The 23,256-nt window shown below is 48.7% G+C and overlaps 3 protein-coding genes across 4 annotated transcripts; 2 read left to right on the forward strand and 1 right to left on the reverse strand.

Moving 5' to 3' along the window:
- Window positions 1-63: 63 nt before the first annotated feature.
- prdm9 (PR domain containing 9) lies at window positions 64-4,639 on the forward strand. Of its 2 annotated transcripts, XM_067244816.1 has the most exons (7): window positions 64-119; window positions 476-586; window positions 695-787; window positions 942-1,219; window positions 1,498-1,565; window positions 1,685-1,875; window positions 2,039-4,639. In XM_067244816.1, exons 2-7 carry the CDS (start codon window positions 487-489, stop codon window positions 4,123-4,125), a joined length of 2,817 nt encoding a protein of 938 aa, XP_067100917.1. In that variant the 5' UTR covers window positions 64-119; window positions 476-486; the 3' UTR covers window positions 4,126-4,639. The 2 variants fall into 2 exon arrangements, with proteins under 2 accessions (XP_067100917.1, XP_067100916.1); XM_067244815.1 differs by lacking the exon at window positions 64-119 and having other exon boundaries at window positions 240-586.
- ppp1r9bb (protein phosphatase 1, regulatory subunit 9Bb) lies at window positions 4,633-18,612 on the reverse strand. The gene is made up of 11 exons (XM_067244817.1): window positions 18,551-18,612; window positions 16,779-18,317; window positions 10,817-10,949; window positions 10,265-10,385; window positions 9,938-10,042; window positions 8,960-9,092; window positions 7,736-7,888; window positions 7,547-7,600; window positions 6,604-6,833; window positions 6,150-6,243; window positions 4,633-6,062 (listed from the first exon to the last, which is right to left on the reverse strand). Exons 2-11 carry the CDS (start codon window positions 18,198-18,200, stop codon window positions 6,012-6,014), a joined length of 2,496 nt encoding a protein of 831 aa, XP_067100918.1. The 5' UTR covers window positions 18,201-18,317; window positions 18,551-18,612; the 3' UTR covers window positions 4,633-6,011.
- Window positions 18,613-19,552: 940 nt separating this feature from the next.
- Window positions 19,553-22,668, forward strand: sgca (sarcoglycan, alpha). Its single transcript, XM_067244854.1, has 11 exons — window positions 19,553-19,592; window positions 19,874-20,002; window positions 20,142-20,290; window positions 20,427-20,496; window positions 20,657-20,855; window positions 20,949-21,114; window positions 21,234-21,442; window positions 21,555-21,581; window positions 21,780-21,959; window positions 22,304-22,330; window positions 22,423-22,668. Exons 1-11 carry the CDS (start codon window positions 19,556-19,558, stop codon window positions 22,427-22,429), a joined length of 1,200 nt encoding a protein of 399 aa, XP_067100955.1. The 5' UTR covers window positions 19,553-19,555; the 3' UTR covers window positions 22,430-22,668.
- Window positions 22,669-23,256: the final 588 nt, after the last annotated feature.

Genomic DNA, 23,256 nt, shown 5'->3' on the forward strand with positions numbered 1-23,256 from the left:
GCTTCCCTTAATGCGTATTTTGGCGGCTCGTCTTTGCTAGCTTGTGTAGTCTACTCCACGGATATCGTATCCAGCTGTCACAATTAAGCAATAACGGGTTAGTTAGCTAGCTATTTCAGGTTGGTAAACATACCCTCGTAGCTAGCCTTACCGAAGTAGCTTATAAAACACACAATTCCTACATCTGGACTTGGCAGCTGTTTTAACCTAGCTAGCTTGTTAGCTACTTGTACGTTCGCTAGGCTAATGCTAGCTAGTCACAGTACATAGCAGTACATGTCTCTAGTAGTGGCAGCTAACTACTGTTGTGTGACATTTAACTAACTTAGCCAACTCAGTCGTCTGAGACTACAGCAGTATCACAGCTATTATCTAATGCCAGATAAACGACATTTTAATAGGCTAACCAGTGGTGCTGTGTGAAACACAGTGGGTTAGCCAGTGTTACATGCTCACTCATTTGTGTCCATTTTAGAGTTTGCACCTATGTCAGAGAGGGGCAGCATCGTAGAGTGGGCAGAGACTGTCACGGAAGTGATTATTGTAACAGAGGAATACCAACCTTGCGATGGCAACACCACTACAGGTAAGACTCCAAAAAGTCCTGGAGTCAGTGCTCCCAAATTGTAGTACTTGTACTTCAGGGAGAAAATATGCAATTCATGCTCAGTTTAGTTTTTGTTTTGCACTGCAGTGTTACTCGAGGAGCAAACTGTGAGTCCTATCCAAAATGTCTTGGAAACCATGGTTCAAGAGGAGGATGACCCTCCACCCTCAGACAACATCTGTGAGTGAGCACGTTGTTCCTTGAGAGGTGCTTCACCTGTAGCTGCTTAACACATTGATTACCAATCATCGTTCGCCTTGCTGGTTATTCAACATGCATTAGAAGGCTCGACTGTTTCATGAGAAACATTGTTTGTTGTGGATTTTTTTTACAGATTGTGAGGAGTGCCATAACCTGTTCAAAGACCAGTGTGACCTCCAAGGTGGTGTAGGGCCATCCTTTGTGCTGGACTCCCCCACTGCAACAGGAGTCCCTCAGAGGGCTCTGCTCACTCTGCCTCATGGCTTGATGATTGGCAGGTCCAGCATCCCAGGCGCAGGACTAGGGGTCATGAACCAGGGTCCAACTGTGTCTCCGGGGATGCACTTTGGGCCTTATGAGGGAGAGATCATCACAGACGAGGAGGCCGTGAACAGTGACTACTCCTGGGAGGTGAGCATTAAGACATCAGCGGCTAAACTGCCAGTTTATGCAGAAGTCAGCTAGATGGTGTCGCTTTGGATAAATGCATCTGCTTACTGACTAGGCCTACATGTCGATGTATTGTTTAGCGCATATTTCTGAGCTACCGATCTGAGTTGCAATGCAGTGGTTGTTCCATGGTGCAGAGGCTCAGTGCTCTCGGTTGTGCAAACTCAAGATATCGCTGGTCGTGTTGTTTTGCCAGTCGATCAATACTTCCAGTTTGAGCAATACTCTTGATTTCCCAGGTTTGCAGAAGAACGGGCGAGTACGAGTACATCGATGCGTCGAGGGAGACGCATTCCAACTGGATGAGGTAACCGCCGCTTGTCGCGTCGCAGTCCGGCTGCCTCGCGCGTCACCCTGTGTCCGCCTGTCCGTCCGTGATGGAGCGCAGTCACGGAGCTCCCTGCGTTTCTCGCCCGTCTCCCTCAGGTACGTCAATTGTGCTCGCCACGAGGAAGAGACAAACCTGTTGGTCGTCCAGTGCCGGGGCAGCGTCCTGTTCCACTGCTGCCGCTCCATACTCGCGGGAGAGGAGCTGATGGTGTGGCCCAGTAACCAGTTCGTTAGCCAGCCTACGGACGCCTGGAACCAGATCTGGTTCCGGAAGTGCACTCCCGCAGGTAGTTGTCGTCTCTCCGCATGATTTTCGTTTGGTTTCCCTGCTGAGAACTTCGTAACGCGTGTCGCTGTGTTGACACTGTAAGGGTAGATGATCGTGTGCGGTGTAAGCTGTGTAATACGCTTCCCAGACATCTCTGAACTGTGTTCTGCGTTCTGTTCCAGATGACGGCACGACTTCGCAGATGTTCCTCTGCGCCCAGTGTCCGCTCTCCTTCACCACAGAGTGCTACCTGCAGAGACACACAGAAAGCTGCCACCCCGAGACCGTAGAAGAGGCTGCTGCGTTAACTGGGCCAGAGCCCCCCGTATGTGGACACCACCCTCTGAGTCTTCCCCCTAAGCTGGTAGACCTACTCCCCGGCGGTGCGACAGAGCCGGAGGGCCCGTCGGCCAACGGGGCCGCGGCGCCGTCTCCGTCGGGCCCCGCGGAGGCGTCGGGCGAGGACAAACCGGAGGACAACCCCAACAAGTGCTCCCAGTGTGGCAAGGTGTTCATGTACTCTCACCACCTGAAAAGACACAAGCAAAGCGTCCACCTGCGGACACGGCCCTACTGCTGCACCCACTGCAAGAGGTGTTTCAGCCAGTCGTCTGGCCTGCGTCGGCACCAGCTGACTCACCAAAAGAGGCCGTTGAGGCGGGTGAAAGTGACCCTCGCCGTCACCGCCTCACCCAACCACCCATCCTCGCCTGGGGCTGATCCAACGGAATCGGAACACCCCTCTCAAACCGAAAATCCACCGGATCCATTAAATCCTTCAACCAATGGTGCTTCAGAACCCCCGCCAGCCCTCACAGAGGACGCCAGTGGGGTATCGGAAGAGGAACCCCACAAGTGTTCCCCTTGCGGGAGGGTGTTCACGAACGAATACCACCTCAAAAGACACCAACAAAACGTCCACTCCGACACGCCAAAACCCTACTGTTGCAGCCAGTGTAAGAGGTGTTTCAGCCAGTCGTCCGACCTGGACAAGCACCTACAGGTTCACCAGAGACAGAAGAAGAAGACCCAGGTGGCAGACGTAGCCTCCGAGGATGAAGAAGAGAACCGTGTGCCTGTGGATGAGTCCGAGGACCCAGACCCGACCTTCGTAGCGCCGCTGTCGGTGGCCCAGGCGGCTGGAGTCACCACCAGGCCTCGCTCCCAGAGAATGAAGCACCTGGGAAGCAGGTCGAGGCTGTCGGCCATCACCAGGCTCATAGCACCCAAACGTAGGCAGTCCACCGTGAAGAGGAAATCGCCAGGCCCGGTCCAGAGGGAGCAGGGCAGCCGCGGCCCGGAAGCGCCCGACTCCGAATCTCCAGACGGGATGGACGCCGACGGCGAGACGACCGCGTACGACTGCGCGGAATGCAAGGGAGCGTTTGCCGACCCCGAGGAGCTCGAAGGCCACGAGTGCTCCAGGTCCAAGGAGGGCCCGTACATCTGCCCCAAGTGCGGCGCCGTCTTCAAAAAGTACGGCAACCTCCTGCGGCACGATCGCGTCACGCACTCGGGGAAGACCTACCCCTGCGACGACTGCGGCCATCTCTTCACGAGGCCGGCGGCCCTCAAGCGGCACCAGGAGATGGACTCGTGCAAGAAGGTCCAGTTCACCTCCGAGATCTTCCCGTGCTCCTACTGCCAGTTCTCCTTCACGTCCAAGCTGTACCTGGACAAGCACATGAAGAGGCACCACCCGGTGGAGTTCGTCTCTCTGCTGGGCTCCAGCGAGGTCTCGCCTCGCGCCGACGAAGCCGAGGAGGCGCACAACTGCGCGAAATGCGGCAAGTCCTACAACTCCTTCAAGAGCTTCAAGGCCCACAAGTGCATGAAGCAGAGCGAGATCCTGTACCTGTGCACGGAGTGCGGCAAGGGCTTCTCGTGCCTGTACGCCCTCAAGCAGCACCACCTGTTCCACACGGGGGAGAAGCCCCACCGCTGCCCTCACTGCGAGAAGTGCTTCATGCTCATCGGCCAGCTGAATGTTCACATCCGAACGCACACCGGCGAGAAGCCCTACCTGTGCACCCACTGCGGGGAGAGCTTCCGGCAGTCCGGGGACCTGAAGCGCCACGAGGGGAAGCACACGGGCGTGAGGCCCCACCAGTGCTCCGAGTGCGGCAAGAGCTTCAGCCGCCCCCAGAGCCTGAAGGCTCACCAGCTCCTCCACAGCGGCCAGAGACTGTTCAAATGCACCCAGTGTGGGAAGAGCTTTTCGCGAGGTTATCACTTGAAGAGGCACCACCAGAAAATGCACACGTACTAGGTGCACGGGTCGCTGCGAAATGCACATTGTGTGTTACCCGGCCATAACACACCCACATTTGAGTTTGACTTCAGATCAATACTTATTGTTGAGCTTCCCAAGGGCTTCATGCTTCATTAGCATTGTACATGTAGAGGGTTTTTATTTTGTTAAACTTTAATTAAAGGTTTGGCAATAGGGCTCGTTATCCCTTAATTCTAGATGCGTTTTATCTTGCGCTTTGTAAGTGCTTCCTCAATAGAAAGCACTAGAAAAAGCCCAGTTCTGTCTTCATGTTGTATAATTGTGTAATGTTTATTTGTTCTGTCATAATTTATTTTTACTCCCGTAACAAGCATTAATGTGCCACTTAACTGTGCTGGTCATGCTATACTCTTTCCCTTTGAGTGTCCTCAAATGAATCAGGATTTTTTTGCTTGCTATAGTTTTCTAAAATAGTTTTCTAAAATTGACTTTGCAAAGAATGTACCTTTTGGAAGGCTTCTTGTTTTTTAATAAAATGACTTCAACATCACTTGACCATTTATTCCACAAAACATATAATGCAAAGCATGTGCCCTGTACAAGCCTAGAATCTTATGAAAATACTTAATCATGCCCATGACATATTTCTTCTATTCTTGAGCTTTGCTAGAGCCATCTTTCTCTGACAGATCCAGTACATGTCATTGTCTCGTCCATTTTCATTGCTTTTGTCACCACATTTGTTTTTTGTTTTATCCATGAGCTTTTCTTACAGCATTCACCATATTAAACATGAGTAAAATATCTGAATCTAATCTTAAACTATACAAACATACTGAGACTTAACAGGAGTGAAGGTTTTAAAGGTTTCCCCCCAGACTGAAGCAGTGTGGATCTGGCAGTGGTTCTGTGTGCTCTGCAGAGGATCTGCACGGGGGTGAGGGTGGGCAGCTGCTGGTGAAGCTGTGTACTGTTTCAGTCCACTCGGGTTCCCAATGCTCAAGTTACCTCAGTAGTTGTCCTGTGTCAGACAAATGTACGACTCCAGTCTGTCGCCGTTGGTCGGGTGTTTGTCCGGTGTTTGTTCCGTTAAGGAGGAAGGGGTTTGAGGAGTCTTTCCCTGATGTCAAGGAAGCTAACGTGGAAACATTACAAGTGTGTCTCTTCAGTGGATTTGAACCCTACAAATGTCGGGTTCCACATAATGTCTGGATAATATACATCTCAGATATTTTTTTTCACTCCAGTGAAGCACCATAGCAACATAGTCTCCCTCAGTGCAATTTACACATCCCTCTTCGCAATAATCATTATGCAACGATCCATGATCTCATTAGTTATATTATGGTAAATGTTATACATATATTAATAAAAAATATATACAAACCAAACTTTGTTTGATAAACCACAAACAGGAGCACTTTTGTACAATCCCAGAAAAGAAAAATAGTTTCACAAAACAAGAGGGGGAACAAAAGAAAACAAAGGAATTTGTTGTAAAGGCAATTAAAATCAAAAGCCTGGCCTGCAATTCACACAAACACATCATTGCGACCAAATGGTCAAATACTGAACACTGGAAATAATCAGAAAACGGCACAAAGTTCAATCAAAGTCTTTGTCAGTATTCCATTGCTAAGAAAAACGCTGATAACACTGTTAGACAAATCTGTAGCCATAGGCAGTTTTTTCCCCAAATGGGAAGTGTTAACATAACAGGTAAGAAACCAAAAGGATGATGGAGATTAGAGTTCATATGCAGCAGTTCAAAGCCTGAGGATACTGAACATCAACCTATGCAACCAGAAACCAAGCTCAAGTCCGAGACAAGAAATGCCCCGGGTTAACTGACAGGGTTCACTGACAGTACAACAACACAATATTCTTAGTCACCGCATCACCCTTATGGACTTCAATTTTATTTATAAAGGATCAGATTTCAGCTCCTCAACTCTGCATTCTAGATCTGCTACCTGGAAACATAAAGAAAACAGACATGAGATGGATGTGGACAGGGATCTCTGGCTGTGTCAGAGTCATTATGGGCGCTCATCCCCCACCTGCTCGTGAAGCTGGCTGGACTCTTCTCTCAAGGAGGCCTCGGCTCCATCTTGTGCACAACGTTGGGTCTCCTTCTTCAGGTACTCGATCTCCCTGCAGACGAAGCAGTCACAAAAGAGTTATGAAAAGTGGTGGGCGAGGGCCCATGGCAGGCCTCAGCCTACCATGTTATTGCAGTGGCCTGGGATTGAATCTGGATTTTGGCCCTTTGCTCTATGTCTTCCCCACCCTCTCTCTCACCCTGCCCTTCCTGTCCCACTTCACTTAAAACCTGTCTATTAAAGTAGACAAAACATGTGCAAAACAATTATATTAAAAAGGACCCACCTAATCCCTCACTCCTTACCTCACATAATGTATTCGTCTATCGTGAGTTTCTTCTACATAAAGGGACACATTTGCCATCCAACTGGCCCTACCTGAAAGACGCCGCAACCTGCACTAGTCTCTTACTTCTGCTGGTAGTCCTTGATGAGGCGCTTGGCCTTGCTGTACTTGCGCTCCAGGGCTTGGTACTGCGCCTGGGTCTCCTTCAGGTGCTCGTCCACCGCCTGGCACAGCGACTGGGCCTCCATCCAGTAGCCCTCCAGCTTATCCATGCGCTCCTTGTTCTCCGTCAAGGTCTGCTCCAGCTGGGCCTTGTCCATCCGCCAGCGCTGCTTGTCCTGCTCGGCATGGTTCACCTGTACGTGTGTGACGCACGCATGCGTAAGGTAAGAGACGAGAAACCCATTCCTGGGACAGACCTTGTGTCTGTTGTTTGTGACTGTGTAGATAGAACCTTGGCTATCGTTTCTGCCTGTGTAAACAGAACGGTGTCTATTGTTTGTGACCGTGTAGTCCAGTGATAGAACCGTGTCTATAGCTTGTGATGGTGTAGATAGAACCGTGTCTATAGCTTGTGATGGTGTAGATAGAACCGTGTCTACAGCTTGTGATGGTGTAGATAGAACCGTGTCTATAGCTTGTGATGGTGTAGATAGAACCGTGTCTATAGCTTGTGATGGTGTAGATAGAACCGTGTCTACAGCTTGTGATGGTGTAGATAGAACCGTGTCTATAGCTTGTGATGGTGTAGATAGAACCGTGTCTATAGCTTGTGATGGTGTAGATAGAACCGTGTCTATAGCTTGTGATGGTGTAGATAGAACCGTGTCTATAGCTTGTGATGGTGTAGATAGAACCGTGTCTATAGCTTGTGATGGTGTAGATAGAACCGTGTCTATAGCTTGTGATGGTGTAGATAGAACCGTGTCTACAGCTTGTGATGGTGTAGATAGAACCGTGTCTATAGCTTGTGATGGTGTAGATAGAACCGTGTCTATAGCTTGTGATGGTGTAGATAGAACCGTGTCTATAGCTTGTGACTGTGTCATTCTTGAAAGCTCAGCCTTACCTTCCTTTTCAGCTGCTGAATCTCGGCCTGTGTGACTGCATGCTTTATTTGAAGCTGCGAAGACACGCGCAAATACCAGTTGAGGACGCAACAAAGTGTTCTAAAAATAGGACTTCAAAAGGGAGACAAGGGAGTATTTTTGTCTGTCTGTAATGTTTATATCGTGATATCGAAGACGTTCTTTGTCACCTCTCTGTACTTGTGAGCCAGCTTCTCAGGGTCGGACTCCAGGGGGGAGATGTCTTCATTCTCGGCCAGGTCGAACACTTCGATGGCACTCGGATACGGGGGGCTGGCCTCCTCTTCATCCTCTTCCTCCTCGTCGCTGCCATAGTCACCAGTCTGGAGAGAGAGGGAGGGATGATAGACATAAGGCACAACATTCCCTTCAGTCCACTAGGCCCTAACCCACAACACTTACTATGCAGACTCCTATGCCTGTCAGTATCCTAAGTCAAGGTTTTCTTTTGGGCTGATGTAGCAATGATTAGCCACTAGATGGGGCAAAACACTAGATCAAAACCCAAATGGGGCTCGGAGTGTCCTGATTATAACGGAATTTTGTCAATCCTCTCGCTGCATCCTCCGTGCAGCTTTCATTGGGGATGAAAGAACAAACGTTTAGCAAAATTTTTGTAAGGGGGTATAATGGAACCTGGAAGCCAAATTCGACTTTGGCAAAAATTCCTACACAAAAACATTCCTACACACAGCTGAACTTCACAGTTGAGTGGGGACAAAGCCAAAACATCTGAAAGACTTCATTTGGGAAACAGTCCTTATGAGTTGGCTATGACTCTAGTGTAGCCTGAAAACACAAGCACAGATTCTGTGCCCAGTGCCCCAATACAGTTTGCGTCAGCTCTGTCAAAAATGGTATTGGCACACAAATCTTAATCCTCAAGCTGAAAGAAATAGAGGCCACACATGGGCGAATACGACAGCTGAAAAAAGCTTAATATGAAGATTAAAATATGTCTACAAGGTTAAAGGGCATTCTATTTGATGAACATTTTTGTTGTTCCAAGTCATTTTGACTAATAGAATGTGCCAGTGTCCTTCATGTGGTATGATATAGCTGCAGCATTGCAAGCTATTTCTTTGTTTGCCAGATGCTATTTTTGCTATGACTTTAACCAGACCAGAGAAAGGCCAAGCAAATGTCAAAGATACATCCGAACCAAGACACAGATAATTGTCCAAATTGCATTACCTTGTCGTTACTGTGGCTTCCTGACCAAGGTGAAAACAAACAATGTTCATTAAGAGACAAGCTATTAATTTGTCTATTGCGTTTCGGAAACCAGGAGCAAATGAAGATGATGCTTTTCGATGCTTTGTGAGTGTCTGTAAACCGGGCAGCTGTGTTGCTGTGTTTCCGGTCACGTGTATAACGGGTCCTCTCTGCTGTACCTCCTGGTCGTCCATGTACTGGTTGTAGCGTTGCTCCATCATCTCCCTCTGCCAGCGTTCCTGCTCCAGGGTCTGCTGGATCAGCTGGGCCACCTCACTCTGCTCACCTGGCTTCTCCCTGCCAATCAGAAACCTGCACAAGAGCCCCACAACCGCTTCAGGAAAACGAGTGACGCATTCCCGAGTGACAACAAATTCATGTCTAATCATACTCGAAGGTACTTTCCTTAGCTGGCCACAACATCCTTTAAAGTGCTAACCGGTGATTAAATGCTTAGACATACTTCCTGTATCCTATTTGCTTGACTGACATTTTTATGAATAGGCACACCAGTAACTGTCCTCATCCTATCCTCCACTTATATATAATGCATGAGCTATCTGGAAGGTCTCTGATCTTCCACAAGTCACACAACACACTAGCAATTACCCCATAGCGCAGACCACGAAGCCCTGAATTATGAATAAGTCGACAGGGTGACAAAGGAGGGCGACGGGGAGCAGCCGTGAAACCCCACAGCTCTCTGGAGACGGTTCAAAACACGAAAGACTCCTGGCATTCTTTATTGACACTGCCCATTCCTGTGGCCTTGTTGTCGTCACTCTCCAAGTGCCGCCTTGTGATTTTTTTATACCGTATGTCTCAAAAAGGATGTGTTCTCGAAGTGTTCGATAACATCACCTTATTTGTAACCTGGTGACTTGTGATCTGTCGTGAGCGGTGTGGAAGGGGCAGGAAATGGTGGTTTACTTTAGTCTTCTATTTCTAGAATTGCTGAAGATGTGAAACCTTGTGTTGTTCTGAGCTACGCACTATGTACCATGGGACTGTTGTCTACAGGCCAAGCACACAGCTATATATAGTATATCAAACTAGTAATAAAACTGCAGTCTGGAGGATGGAGAAAAAAGTAGTGAAAAGGAAACAGCAGGTGTCTCTGGGTGTTGCGTTGAAAAGCACCCCCCTCTCTCACGCACCTGACAGTTCCTGTGGTGTTCCTGAGGACAGAGGCAGCAAAGTTCTGGGTGACCCCCACCAGGCTGGTCCCGTCCACCTCAACGATGAGGTCGTTAACCTGGATCCTGGGGAGAAAGCGCAGCCCTGAGCACTAACCCTGTGCACCATTTCGTGTCATTTCCAAAACGTGCTCAACCTGTCTCAAGCAAACGTGCGATGCATGTGTGTGATGCATGTGTGACCCACGAACCGAAACACGTTCATGTACGTAAAACGTTTCTTTTCGGGAAAAGCAGTTGCCTTCATACGCTGAAGGTGCGCCGGAGGTGCGCTTGTTTCGCACGTACCTGCCGTCCCTGTGTGCCGCCCCGGCATCCGTGACTGTCTTGACAAAAATGCCCAGCTTCTCTAGACCCATGTCCGCCCCAGCACCCATGCCAATGATGCTGATGCCGAGCCCATCGCCATCTGAGGAGAGAAACACAGAGGGACGTGTTTGGTTTCCCTTTCTCTCGCTACACCTTCCTGTCACGTATTGTCCGATGACGGAGGGATGGGGTTCCGTCTTGGGGGGAGCACTAAATGGACAGATGGAGGGATGTCCAATGCATGGATGGATGGTTGGTTGGTTGGAAAAATGAGATCTCAACTGACGGATCAATACAATTGATTATCGTCTGAACAATGGCGATATAACTCTCCATTCTCCTCCCAGACTCCAATCACAGTCCGTGCGTGTAGCCTAGTTAAGTCTTATTCGCCATTCAAATACGTTTCACAAGAACTATTCCGAGATGTTAGCCTGGCTATGTCACAAACACATGTGCCTGGAGGTTGCAGGGGCTGGTCAGAGGGGAAGTGGGAACGTGGTCAGAGGGGAAGTGGGAGCGTGGTCTAACCTTTCTCCAGCTCCACCGGGAACAGGTCCAACCTCTCCACCCTCTTCTCCAGCTCGTACTCGGCGGACGCCGCCATGGGATCCACGTCCTCGTTGCGCCGGTCATAATCCTCGTTGGGATAGGTGGCGAAGACCTGGAGAGACAGGAAACATCAAGCATCACAGAGCCAACGAGTCGGGCTTTTATTTAGCCGCTGGGTGAATGGAGGAATTCATCCATTGAACATGATGAGATTAAATGACATGCTGTCATTGTAAGAACGGTGCGATCCGAGGATTGGAGTGGACTGTCCAAAAAAGTTGATTGTGTGAGAGGACATTTAGATTTGTACTCAAGGGGTCTGTATCTCCTTACTTTCTTTCCCCCAAACACCAAACAGTCCACACTTAGCTGCCCTCTGTGAGGTAGAGGCGGGCCAATAGCTTCCCACATTCAACCAACAGCATGACAGTTTACATAACCACCTCCAGCATGCTAATGCAGAAGCACTGCAGCTGCTATTAGCAAGCCTCGCACACAGGGAGCTGCCAACATGGCTGAATTTGAAAAGACTCGGCCACTGCCTCCCTCCCTCCCTCCCTCTCTCTCTCTCTCTCTCTCTCTCTCTCTCTCTCTCTCTCTCTCACTCTCTCTCTCCCTTCTCTTTCTGTCTCTTTTTGGCCTTCCTGGGTTGATTACATATGCACCACCTCACAGGGTCCACAAGCCACTCTCTCCATCTCACAGGACCCACTCTGTCTTTCTTTTGACCCTCTCCTTTCTTTCAGCCTCCTCTTTTTCCTGTCATCCCCTCCCTCCTTTATTTCGCTTATTCCAGTTGAAATAACCTTTTAGTTTAGTATCCTCCGCGATAAAAGTCTTTGCCTATCCCCCCACCCCTCTCGGTGCCTGCTGTATATGTCTCGTATCACAGAAGCATCGCTTTGCTCGCAACAGGGCCGTCTGCAGATCACATGGGTTCGGTTTCCGTAGCAACCACAGAGTAAAGCACTTGTCCGTTTTTGACAGTGGCTTTTGCTATTCAGCCAGGCCTCCTCCTCCTCCACTGAGGGAAATGAACTATCCAGGCCTCTCCAACCAACCAATCTATCCAGGAAAGGACATCCGAACCAAAGGACAATGAGACAAACCAGTGCCACCTCTGCTCTCACGGCCAGGGAAAACTAGGGGAAAACTCAGCCACAATCCTCCACATGGTGCAGACCTGGGGCGTCTATGATTTAGGTTACCTTTGTTTTTCGATGGCTTAGTCTAATGTGGATTACAGCTTCCTGTCTGACCAGGCGGGGCTCCATGTCCCAGGCTAGCATCTCGCTCCAGATGGGGGGGAACCCAATGGTGCCCTCGTTCTACAGCTTCACCACGAGACACCAAACACAGTTCAGGAGTATTACACGTGCCACAAGGAATAAGTAAGGCCATTCCCTGACCTGACACATACATACATACATACACACAAGCACACACACGCAAGCAAGAGATACTCTCTCTTCCTAAAGGAGATTTGCTTCCTTCTTACATGGGATGATCCCTCTGAGGGGAGACAAACATTGCAATCCTACATGATGCCCTTCTTTCTCCTTTCCCTCACTCACTCTCTCTCTCTCTCTCTCCCCCACCCCTCCACCCTGCCTGTGAGCATGGTCAGAGATGAGCACACGTTAGAGCAAAAGGCTGTCAGTCAATGAGAGCACTGCGCCTTTCCCCTTTAGGGAGACAAACATTGGGATTAAGGTGGGGGGGCTGGGCATGGTGGGGGGCAGGGCTGGGCAGGGTGAGGTGGGGGGTAGGGATGGGTAAGGCTGGGTGGGTGGGGGAGGGCTGGGCTGGGCCAGGCTGGGCAGGGCTGGATGGGGGGAGGACGTTGCTCCAGTTGTGGCAGATAGTAGGTCACAGTGGCAAACAGATGGCTGAGGAGAGTCTTTCCTCACCCCACCCCACCCCTCTCTCTCTCTCTCTCTCTCTCTCTCTCTCTTTCTCTCTCTCTCTTTCTCTCTCTTTCTCTCTCTCTCTCTCTCTCTCTCTCTTTCTCTCTCTCTCTCTCTCTCTCTCTCTCTCTCTCTCTCTCTCTCTCTCTCTCTCTCTCTCTCTCTCTTTCTCTCTCTCTCTGTCTCTCTCTCTCTCTCTTCTGTCTCTCTCCCTTTCTCTTTCTCTCTCTCTCTCTCTCCTTTTCTATATCTTTCTCTCTGTCTCTCTCTTTATAGCTTCTGTTTACGTCTGTGCAGGGTAACCACTTAGAATGTACAAAGTTCTAAATTTGTCCAGTAAGTGACAACAACCCTGTTTTTTTTTCTTACAATGCAGTTGTCGTGAGAAAGAGCCACTTAAATGATGGGTCTTGCGCTGGGATGTGGTCGGGGGGGGGGACGGGGGCGACGACACCAAGTTTAGTCTGTTACGGCCTCCAGCTGCCTTCTCCTCCCAACAACACCTCCTCTCTGCCTTTCCTAAAAAGATCTCTTTTTGGATCTAACCAATAGAATGTGTGGAGGAGGCCAGGCTGGGTTTATAGTTTATGGTTTATGGTTTCACACAGTCTCTCTACAGCAGCTCTGCCGCTAACCTACATATTAAGGACAACGACCCAGACAGCTCTGGCACTTTCATGACATGTTCTTATTGTGCAATTATAACTATAATTAGGCTATATAACTGAATATAATTGTGTCATTATACAAATGTATGGTTCCATCATCAGATTTGTGCAAAGCTGTTATGCTCGCCATGTGTCCCATCAATAACCAGTTATTATTATTCCCACAGAGATCATTCAGGACTCTCTGAGTCTCAGTCCAATTCATTGTCCCTAATAAATATTGCAATGAATCCCCTATTGTGTGATAAATTGGTGTCAGTGAGCAGGCAAAGAGCCCTTTATCAAAACAAGCAAAACAGACCGCTTGAAACAGACAGCCTTGTCCATCAGCTACCTCCAGCAAGCTCTCCTGGCTACACAGAGTCCAGCTCCAGCCAGAGTCTATTGAATACATTCAACAGGACCTTGCCCAGAGGGGCAGATAACTGCTCCCAAATCCTCCTAAAAATGGTCCCTAATCCAGGATTGCAGATGTGTGCCCACAGCCATGAGACAGAACACTGGGCCAGACTCCCATGCAGCCAATCAAATGGAAGTGGTTGCTTTGTCATGGTAACAGTTGCATAGTGAGGTGGCTCAGCATGTGTTTGGTCAGCAGTGTTGGTCTAAGAGCAGCAAGAGACTATGGCTCAGCAGTACAATGGCGCTACTGTAACTGTATAAAACTGTACATAAACAGAACATAAACGGGCACTCCAGCACCGGTCTGGTGGAGCAGATTCACCTAGGGAAGTCCGCGTCAGCAAAGAGAAGAAGTCTGTTTGTTTCGTGATTATTTCACAGTGACAGGCTTTATGCGTGCAACCTTACGTAGGCTAACTCGTGGGGAGGGTGTCAGTTAGTACATTAGCGTCAGAACACAGAAGGGCTGTGAGTCACTCCCGCCCTCACACAGGCTCCCACCACAGCTTCAGGACACCTGGCCACCTCCCCAGAAACCCTCCCCTGTGGTCTAATCCAAGATGATATTGGATGTAGGTCAGAATGAACCATTGCGGAGTTTAGGGAGTTCTCAAGGTAGAAAGGAATCCACCTTTCAATGTCACGCTAGCATCCTTAGCTGCACATCATCTGGGAGGTAATGCTTGTTGAATTTTTTATTTATTTTTTAGCTTTATGCAATGTAATAACGGATAATAAAATGATCCATTTGGATTAATCTGTGCAGATTCTTTTTGGACTGACGCTGGCACAGGGCTGGTGATGAGCTGAGCTGCAGCAGGAACTCCTGACAGAGCACTGGGCTTGAGGTGGAGGGAAAGGTGTGGGCAGGCGGAGAGGGAGAGGGAGGTGGAGGTGGAGATGGAGTGGGAGGGTCAAGGTTCAGAGATACTGTTTACTTCTGGTGAATCCACACTCAAGGCACTGCCAGGTACAATGGTCATAAAGGATGGACTTAATAATAATACACACAGATGTAAAAAAAAACTAACAAACAAACAAACACATGAAATAATAAAGCAAACAAACAAGCAAATAAGATGTGAGCTGTTTCCCGTGTTTAGCGAGACCGCAATACAGCTGTGTAGACGAGTCGGCTCCGCTTCCAATGCTAGCTATTTTTATAAGGTCGGAAAATAGGAGGCGCGAGAGTAAAAAAAGAAAAAGAAAGAAAGAGGATGAAAGAAAAGAGCAGACAAAGAGGGTGTCAAGGGGAAGGAACAAGGTTGGTGTGAAGTTTAGACTGAGCAGCAGCCATGCTTTGTGCCAGTTAGGTGGGAGCTCACACTGTCCTGACCAAAACACAGAGGCCAAACGACATCGCCAGAACAACGACCCGTACGGACCCACATCTAAAGCACACACACAGGGAGGGGTGTGTGTGTGGGCGGGGGGGGGGTATTCACCACAAAAAGACGAGCACACTTCCTGTTTCAGAGTGAAGAAAGTGACACTGTAACAGCACTTCTGGTCGCATGGCACGTCAGCTATTAAATACTTCCAATCTGACCCCCCAACCTCTCTGCTGCCCCCACATCTCAATAACAAAGCCGTCTGTGATAGAGTGGGAGGTGCTGGCAGAGGGGAGGGGGAAGGGGGGTCTCTGCAGCTGCTGGTGGCTGGAAGGCCAGTACTCGGAGCCTAAAGCCAAACATGTACTTTATCACTGCTGCCTGCCATACAGGTTCACTCTGTCAGCGCAGACCTTCAACAAGGAAATGAGAAATATGTTTTGAAAACAACCAAGCCGCCCGAAGTAATGACTGTGACGGCTCTATGAAACTAGACGAGACACTGGTGGATGAACATCATATCGAGACGGAGGAAGCGGAACTTTCTACGGGAATGGTTCTGATCCGAGCAGAGACTCACCGTCAGTGGTCTGGGTGTGTGTGGGAGAGTGTGTGTGTGTGTGTGTGTGTGGGAGAGTGTGTGATGTACAGTGTCAGGCCACACTGGGGGGGGGGGGGGGGGGGTCGACAGGCAGCCTGGCTGAGCTGGGAGAGCTCGGATGCTCCTCCTTGGGTCATTGCAGGCCCGGTTGGTGGCAGACAGTGGGAATCAACTCAAATGCTGAGACATCACCATGACGTGAGCTCGCACTCCCCCTCCCCCTCAATCTTCACCTCCTCTACAAGCCACAAACCTTGACTCTCTTTTTATCTATCTCTCTCTCCACCCCCCCTTCCTCTAACACCCTCCCTCTCCCCCCCAGCATTTCCATTTCACACCCAATCTCTTCCTATCTCTCTCTCTCTCTCTCTCTCTCTCTCTCTCTCTCTCTCTCTCTCTCTCTCTCTCTCTCTCTCTCTCTCTCTCTCTCTCGCCTTCTATCTCATGCCACATACCAGAACGCATCTACCCCATAAACTGTCCAATGGCCCCCAGCGCATGGCTGTTGACCTTTAATCGGCCCGGTCCAACAACCCTGTGCACACAATAGGCCAGCAAAGCTAATTATCCAGCCCCTTTGTTCCTCCACAACAATTATTGACAGTGAGGCAGCTCCCCCTGCATTTGGGATAAGAATCTGGCACACCGGCTCTTTCAGGGCTGTCAGCCCGGAATGCCGGCACTGCCGTTACCAAATGTGTGGGAACTATCTCCTGCAAGTAAAGAGAGGGAACATGGTGCATACCGGCTCCAGGTCAACATGAACCATGTCAATAACCATGCAGGCCTTCAATGTTATGTGTGGGCCTGAGTGCATCTTTGACTGGATATCAGCAGGGATGAAGATGGTAATTTAGATAGAACAGGCAGGCCTGATTAAGACTCCTTGATGAGCAGTCAAGTCTACACTAACCAGTGAGTCTATGCTAGCAGAAGGTGTGTTGTGATTGGTTTGTTTTGATGAGGGTGCACGGGTTTATAATGTAGTGTGAAAGCTGGCGCTGTTTGGACGTTCTGCCGCCTGGAGCTCACCTTGATGGGCTCCACGCTGAAGCGGATCTTGCGGCTCGTGGGCGGATCCTCCTCCACAGGAAGCCCTGTGATCTCCGTGCAGCTGGACTCGGGATCGTAGCGATCGTCCTCCTCCTCCTCCTCCTCGTCCGCCTGGCTCCCTCCAGAGTCCTCCCCCACCGCGCTGTAGGTACTGATATCCACCTGGTCGGCCCCGGTCTCGTCCTCCTTCCCAGTCCTCTCTTCCTCCTCCTTCTCCTCCCCGACACCCTGGCCCCTCTCTCCACCCTGCCCGGCCAGCCCGCCGCTCTCGTCCTTGGGGGAGGTCTCCCTCGCCAGGGGCTCTCTTTTGGCTGCGCTTCCCCCGTTCTCCACGTGTACCTCAGCTTGGACCAGTGTGCTGCCAGCCTCTCCTGAACATTCCACGGGTTTCCCCCCAACGTTGACCTCTACTCCTGCGTCTGACGCGCTCTTCTCCCTGTACTCTTCTGTGAGGCTCCCAGAAACCTGTGCAGGGTCGCCCGGGCCACCATTTCGGCTTCCGTTCAGGGTCCCAGCGGAGGCGGCTGTTTTACTCCTGGTACCCCTGGCAGGTCGTTCCTGGTCCCTCTGGTTGTGACCGTCTTCCTCTTGTTTTCCCGTCGGAATGGTGCGCATCCTCTTGGAGATGATTTTTGAGTTGAGTACACCCACTTTGGCACTGACCCCCCTGGAGGGTAGTGGAGGGGTGGAGGACAGGCGGTGGAGGTTGTTGCGGAGCTCGGCGGCTCGTTCAAACACGGCGCTAAGCTGGCTAACGGTGGGCGACACCGCGTCGGAGGTGTCCAGGCTGTCCAGGGATTCTGTGCTGCCGTTAAAGCGGGCCACCACGTCCAACCTGCCATCCTGGAAGCCCGAAGCTCTATCGGTCTTCAGCAAGACACGGGTGGTGGCGGCCTTCTCCTGCTGCTGCTGCTGCTGTTGCTGCTGCTGTTGCTGCTGCTCAAAAATTCGGCGAGTCTCCTGCAGTTTGGAGTAGCTAGGTGACGAGGCCCGCTGGTGGCCGTTTTCCGCTTTGGGGTCGAACCGATTGACTCTTTCCGAGACCGTGGAGCCGAGCTTTAGCAATGCGCTATGGTCCACGTTCTCGTTGAGGCTACCGGCCCTGGGTAGTGACAGACGCACCGTTTTCTCGTTCTCGTTGTCGTTCGTCTTGGTCGCTTCTTCACCTCCCTCCCCGTCCAATGGAGACTGCATTTGCATGAACATGTTTTTGATACGGTGCACGTTTGAGCCATACCTGCGCCCGCGCGGGCCTTCCTGGACATCTCCGTTGGCCGCATTGTCCTTCATAGGTTTCAGCGCCTGCATCCCCGCCTCGTACGCGTTCCTGTGCGGGGATGGGCTCCTGAGCGTAGACCCAGAGCCGGGGCTCTTGGAAGATGAGGATTCGGTCTTCATCATAGTCAGTCAAGCGTCTCAACGGATGCTCAGCAACGGCATGTCTCCCCCGGTGGACGCACAAATCTGCCCTTTCCACCAACAGTCGATTCTGTCGGGGAGATGGTGTCTCCTTGCTGGCTGGAATAGCAAATGGAGAGAAACAAATACAGTTATCGTTTTAGGCCGCTTTCATCCAATGTGATACTATGCAATGGAGAGTGGACGCGATGCATCTGTTAAGGACTACCTTGTAATTACAACAGTAACATACACAAATGAAAAGAAAAATGGGATAATCATTAAAACAGTAGCAGTAAACTGGAACAGTAAGTAATGAGCCACGGATTTACCACTGACGACAGATTGCTTACGTTTAATCCCTTTTCACTGGCAGCATCATTTTGATCTCTTGATTTTCTGAACTGCAGATTTCTGGTCCTCGCGTAAAAGCAGACTGCTGCATGGAGGAGGGACGCCGCAGGGTCGTAGTGCTAGTAGTGTTCTTGACTTGTCTAAAGTCCTCCGTTCTCAAATACTACCGTTCTGTGTTTCATCATATAATATTTAGAATTTCACTGCCCATATATAAAGCCTGCCACATCTTAACCTAAAAACCGGTTTATTATGACATTCTGTTGTTATAGGTAGTGCTGTAGGACCCTGAGGAAATGTTTAACGCGCTTCAGTCAACTGTATCCAATGATACATCCGTTTACACTGCCACTCGCTTCCTGCATCAACTGCAAAATAAGATGATAAATTATTTTCTGTATCGATTTATAATTGTTCATTTTTAATGATTTGCCTAGATACGTGTTCTTTTTGTAAGAATGGCAAAGCAGATGTTTTCCTTCCCACATTTTGACTTGGCTAGATCACAGGACTGGCTTAAATTTAGCATTTCCCAAATCCATAATCCTATTCCAACTAGGCTACTTCGTAAAAATCTGAATTTGTTTTGCACATCCTGCCAGTATTGAGCCAAATTACTGCCAATAAACATTTGATTTGCCATTTAAAGGGATAATACTAAATGTGTAAAAAAAAAACATTAAACATCATTAAACTTCAAGTATTGTCACTCACACACAAATTTGAACTCATAAAATAATGTCATCAAAGCCTTGGTAACTAAGTAGTAGCTATATAGACATGCTATATATATAAATATAAATATATAAATGATTTATAGACATGCAAGCACCCAGACACCTCCTGCCCCACTCAAACACAGAGAAACACACAAGCACAGTATAACACATGCACACAGTGACTCATTTAGGAAGCAAGGGGGGGCAAAAATAGCTCTGAAGTACCCCTACCCATAAACCAGCCCTCTTCACCACTTGGTCCTGTCAATCAGAGCTCATAACAAGATGGCAGACAAAAGGAACTGGGGGTTCTGCTTGACAGGCAAGTCCTCTTTCTACCACATAATTTGACAGTTTAAATATGATACGTTTTTATAAATATTACTATAGTAAATATTAAATCTTACAAACAGAATGTGCTTTATACCAAGCTTTTGCACCAACAGTTTAGAATGTTGTATTACACCAATTTTGCAGCCATAACTTTTACTTCATGACGCATTATGTTTGAAGCAATGTTTTTGAGGTAAACAGATGTGTTCTTGTTCGTGAGGTAACCCAAGATAATGAAAGTGTTAGAAAGTTTGTGTTCCTCTTCCGCAGTATGTTTGGCCAGCTTCTTGGTGGCCAAGGCAGACATAAAGGTTTCTGCCCCCGTGGGACAGCTATTTGTGTTCGAGCTGCAGAGAGAGACTTTCCAGAATGAATTTGAACCTTTCCTGAAACACTATGGCAAGACTTTGAACTCAAAACTGTACACTCACTTATTTTTGTTACAACATAATCACATTTCAATGTTACCTTGATGTTGTTTCCCAACTGGTTTCTACTCTGATGCCTTTCCATCCTCCTTCTGTGTTTGGTAAAGCAGGCAGAGTCTACAATGATCCTATGGTGTTTAAGTGCAACAAACAGTCCTTCCCTGACCTGCCTGAGTGGCTGCGTTTTACCCAGAGGCACCCCTATGACAATGGCTTCTTGTACGGTACACCTATGAGCGCAGGCAAGAGCATCATCGAGGTAGGCTCCTTCTAGTTTTGGTTTGTTGTGGCTTAAGTGAAGACGAGCTGATCTGACACATTGTCATGTAAATGCCAAGCTTGTGAGGCTGTTGTAATGGAAACTGAGGTGCCGTTCCTCTCCTTTCTTCTCACAGATTACAGTCATCAACAAACGCAGCTATGACACGTTCAGAGAAAGGCTGATCATAAACATCGGCCCTCGGGGTACGTTTTTTTGGTGTTTTCTTGTGGTATAAATCATTTCTATGAAATGACAGTGGATAAAATGGGCTTCATAAATACATATTTCTGTTTTTCATAAGAGTGCCACCGTTTGTAGTTGTTTATAATTCATAGTTTATCCATATCTCTTATGGCCCTTCAGCGAACAAGATGCCTTTTCAAGCTGAATTCTTCATCAAACTGAGGGAGATTGAGAAGGTGCTGCCCTCTACAGTTCAGGCTGCGATCAAGCAGGATGTCATGAGGATGTGGGAGACCGACAGGCTGGAGTTTGTCAACATCACCTCTGCTCTGGACCGTGGTGGCAGAGTCCCTCTGCCCCTGGCCGGACACTATGAGGGGTGCGGTGCCACACACAAACAACATGAAACAAAAGAAAAAGAAAACCTATATATTGACGGTATATTGTGTAAATCGTGTCGTCCTTGTCCCAGTGTGTACGTGAAGATGGGGTCAGACCAGTACTACTCCAAGTGCCTGCTGAAGCTCCAGAGCCCGGACCACCAGAGGCAGTGTGAGGAAGGAGGCCGGAGAGAGACAGGAGACTGTGCCATCTGTACCATCCCCAGCAACTGTATCACCTGGTGCAAGTCAACCCTGGTGAGGCCAGCATTTTCACTCCTGAATGGCCACATTGTCAAACCACTTCGACCATATCCTAACCCCTATCCTCCTCCCCCATCCCTGCCCCCCCCCCCCCCCTCCCTCCCTGTGTCCAGATTGATTTGTCCAGGCCCGTGGCTGCACCTCCGGCCCCCTCCATGGGCTCAGGGGTTCTGGAGGCTGGGGGCCAGTATGACCCCCTGGACTCTCCCCCTACCAGGGACTACTTCCTGGACTACATAGTGACGGTGTTGGTGCCTCTGGTCTTGGCCATACTGCTGTGTCTTCTCCTGGCCTACATCATGTGCTGCAGGCGTGAGGGCGTGTACGTTCCGTGGAGATTTGCGTGATGCACCTTTAATGACAGATAGTGAGCCAATAGGAACTCAAATGAACTGAAAACTGTGTCTTGACAACTGGGTCTTGATTATTTTCAGGGAGAAACGGGACGCAAGGACACCAGAGTGAGTAACAAAACCCAAACTGTAAACCTCTTCCACAAAATGGCTTTACATGTTTATCTTCCAAGCATATGTTTACTGTGCACAGTAGCATACGTCTTCAATGTAACGGCTTCAGTGAGGTTGTTGCACAGTCTCTGTATTGTAATTCGGACCACACAGAGCTGCTAACAAACTCCCTCCCCCTGTCGCCTGCTGCAGGATACAGCTCTACCACCACCACACCATCCACGGCAACAGCAGCGAGCTGAGGAGTATGGCTGGGGCGCGCGGCGTCCCCCCTCCCCTGTCCACCCTGCCCATGTTCAACTTCCGCACTGGGGAACGCCCCCCTCCTCTCCAGTCCGACAGCCCCAGTATTCCTCTCATCATGGCCCAGCAGTGAGTACTGTACACCATGGCAGAGCTCTCAGACACAATGCATGCTGAAACACTGAACAAGAACATTTTTGTTGCTGTCATGAAAATAGGCAGTCCTCCTCTGTGGCCTATGGACACGTTTAGATATTTGGTTATGTTGCCATCTAGTGGAGCAGGTTGTAAGGAATCATTAATTGTAACGTAAAAACGATGTGGAATATAATATTATCATAACCTTTGAATAAATGGGTATAATGATATGACTGCATAATAGGAAATTAACGGGGAGTAAATGTTGCAATGTATAGAAATACGAACAAAGTGCTTATTCAACTATAACATTCCATTCTTCATTTTTTTCACAGTGAACCCAACATTGACTCACTGTCCAGGTAAAATTGTGGCAATATCACTGCTTCATTTACATTTATTTGAAGGTAGAATCAATGGATATAAAATGATTTTAAAAAATTCCATTTCACAGGAAATGACACGATGGCACAATAAGGAAATGAAGTCACAATAATACAATGGGACTTTAGTTTGCTGAGTTTGCTGTGGTCTTTTCACATAATCCCTGTGAGGGTAAATATTTCAGAGTGATTATATTTGGAATAATTTATTACAGAATATTTATCATTTGTAACCTCTTCTTGTGAATATGTTGTCTCTGTCTATTGCTTTGAATGCACACAGCACTCCAATAAATAGTTGTTGTTTTTCAATTAGATTATTTTGCAATTTTACAGAAATACTTCTTGTCCATAGCAACAATCCAAGACAGTCAGCCTTCTATCCTAAAAGGCTTTATTTGCACATACTCCGATAATTTCAATTTGCCCAATATAAACTAGCTGAAATAACCAGGTTGGCTTTGTGCACAACTGTAATCCTCTGTACAAAGCGCTGAGAACTTGACAACAAATTTGTAAGGACAATTATGCTGTACCTTGCATTGTGGATGGGCATGGTGTGCAGGTTACACGATAAAAAGCTGCCACAGTATTGTTGGCTTTCTCTCCGCATGCCTGTGCCACGTAATCTCTAATACTGGACGACAGCCTGAGGTGAAGTGGTTACTGGAGGATGCGGGTCTCGCAGTGTTCTAGTTCATCCACCAGGGGTCGTCAGTGTCTCCTTTGTAACAACAATGGAAACTCAATATCAAACGTGTCGATGAAAAAGATTTGGGGAAAATACTAGTTTTTTCATATTGTAAACTTGTGCATGTCAAATATGTTTTGGTACACGTAGACGTAAAAAGTGAAAGAAGAGACTCTACTGTAGAGTAAGTATGAATACAGAGGCCCATGATCGT

The sequence above is a fragment of the Osmerus mordax genome, chromosome 10 (genome assembly GCF_038355195.1).
Source record: "Osmerus mordax isolate fOsmMor3 chromosome 10, fOsmMor3.pri, whole genome shotgun sequence".
NCBI classification, from domain to species: Eukaryota; Metazoa; Chordata; class Actinopteri; order Osmeriformes; family Osmeridae; genus Osmerus; species Osmerus mordax.

What these genes read in the sequence shown, in the direction of transcription:
- ppp1r9bb (XM_067244817.1), bottom strand. Translation starts at nt 18,200, where the DNA reads ATGATGAAGACCGAATCCTCATCTTCCAAGAGCCCCGGCTCTGGGTCT. An exon ending in CCCGGTGGAGCTGGAGAAAG is followed by an intron (nt 10,386 to 10,816) that starts GTTAGACCACGC and finishes TTCTCTCCTCAG; the next exon opens with ATGGCGATGGGCTCGGCATC. An exon ending in AGTACATGGACGACCAGGAG is followed by an intron (nt 7,889 to 8,959) that starts GTACAGCAGAGA and finishes CTCTCTCTCCAG; the next exon opens with ACTGGTGACTATGGCAGCGA.
- sgca (XM_067244854.1), top strand. Translation starts at nt 19,556, where the DNA reads ATGGCAGACAAAAGGAACTGGGGGTTCTGCTTGACAG. An exon ending in CTGGGGGTTCTGCTTGACAG is followed by an intron (nt 19,593 to 19,873) that starts GCAAGTCCTCTT and finishes CCTCTTCCGCAG; the next exon opens with TATGTTTGGCCAGCTTCTTG. An exon ending in CCTGGTGCAAGTCAACCCTG is followed by an intron (nt 21,115 to 21,233) that starts GTGAGGCCAGCA and finishes CCCTGTGTCCAG; the next exon opens with ATTGATTTGTCCAGGCCCGT.
- prdm9 (XM_067244816.1), top strand. Translation starts at nt 487, where the DNA reads ATGTCAGAGAGGGGCAGCATCGTAGAGTGGGCAGAGACTGTCACGGAA. An exon ending in ACAGTGACTACTCCTGGGAG is followed by an intron (nt 1,220 to 1,497) that starts GTGAGCATTAAG and finishes TTGATTTCCCAG; the next exon opens with GTTTGCAGAAGAACGGGCGA. An exon ending in ACGCATTCCAACTGGATGAG is followed by an intron (nt 1,566 to 1,684) that starts GTAACCGCCGCT and finishes CGTCTCCCTCAG; the next exon opens with GTACGTCAATTGTGCTCGCC.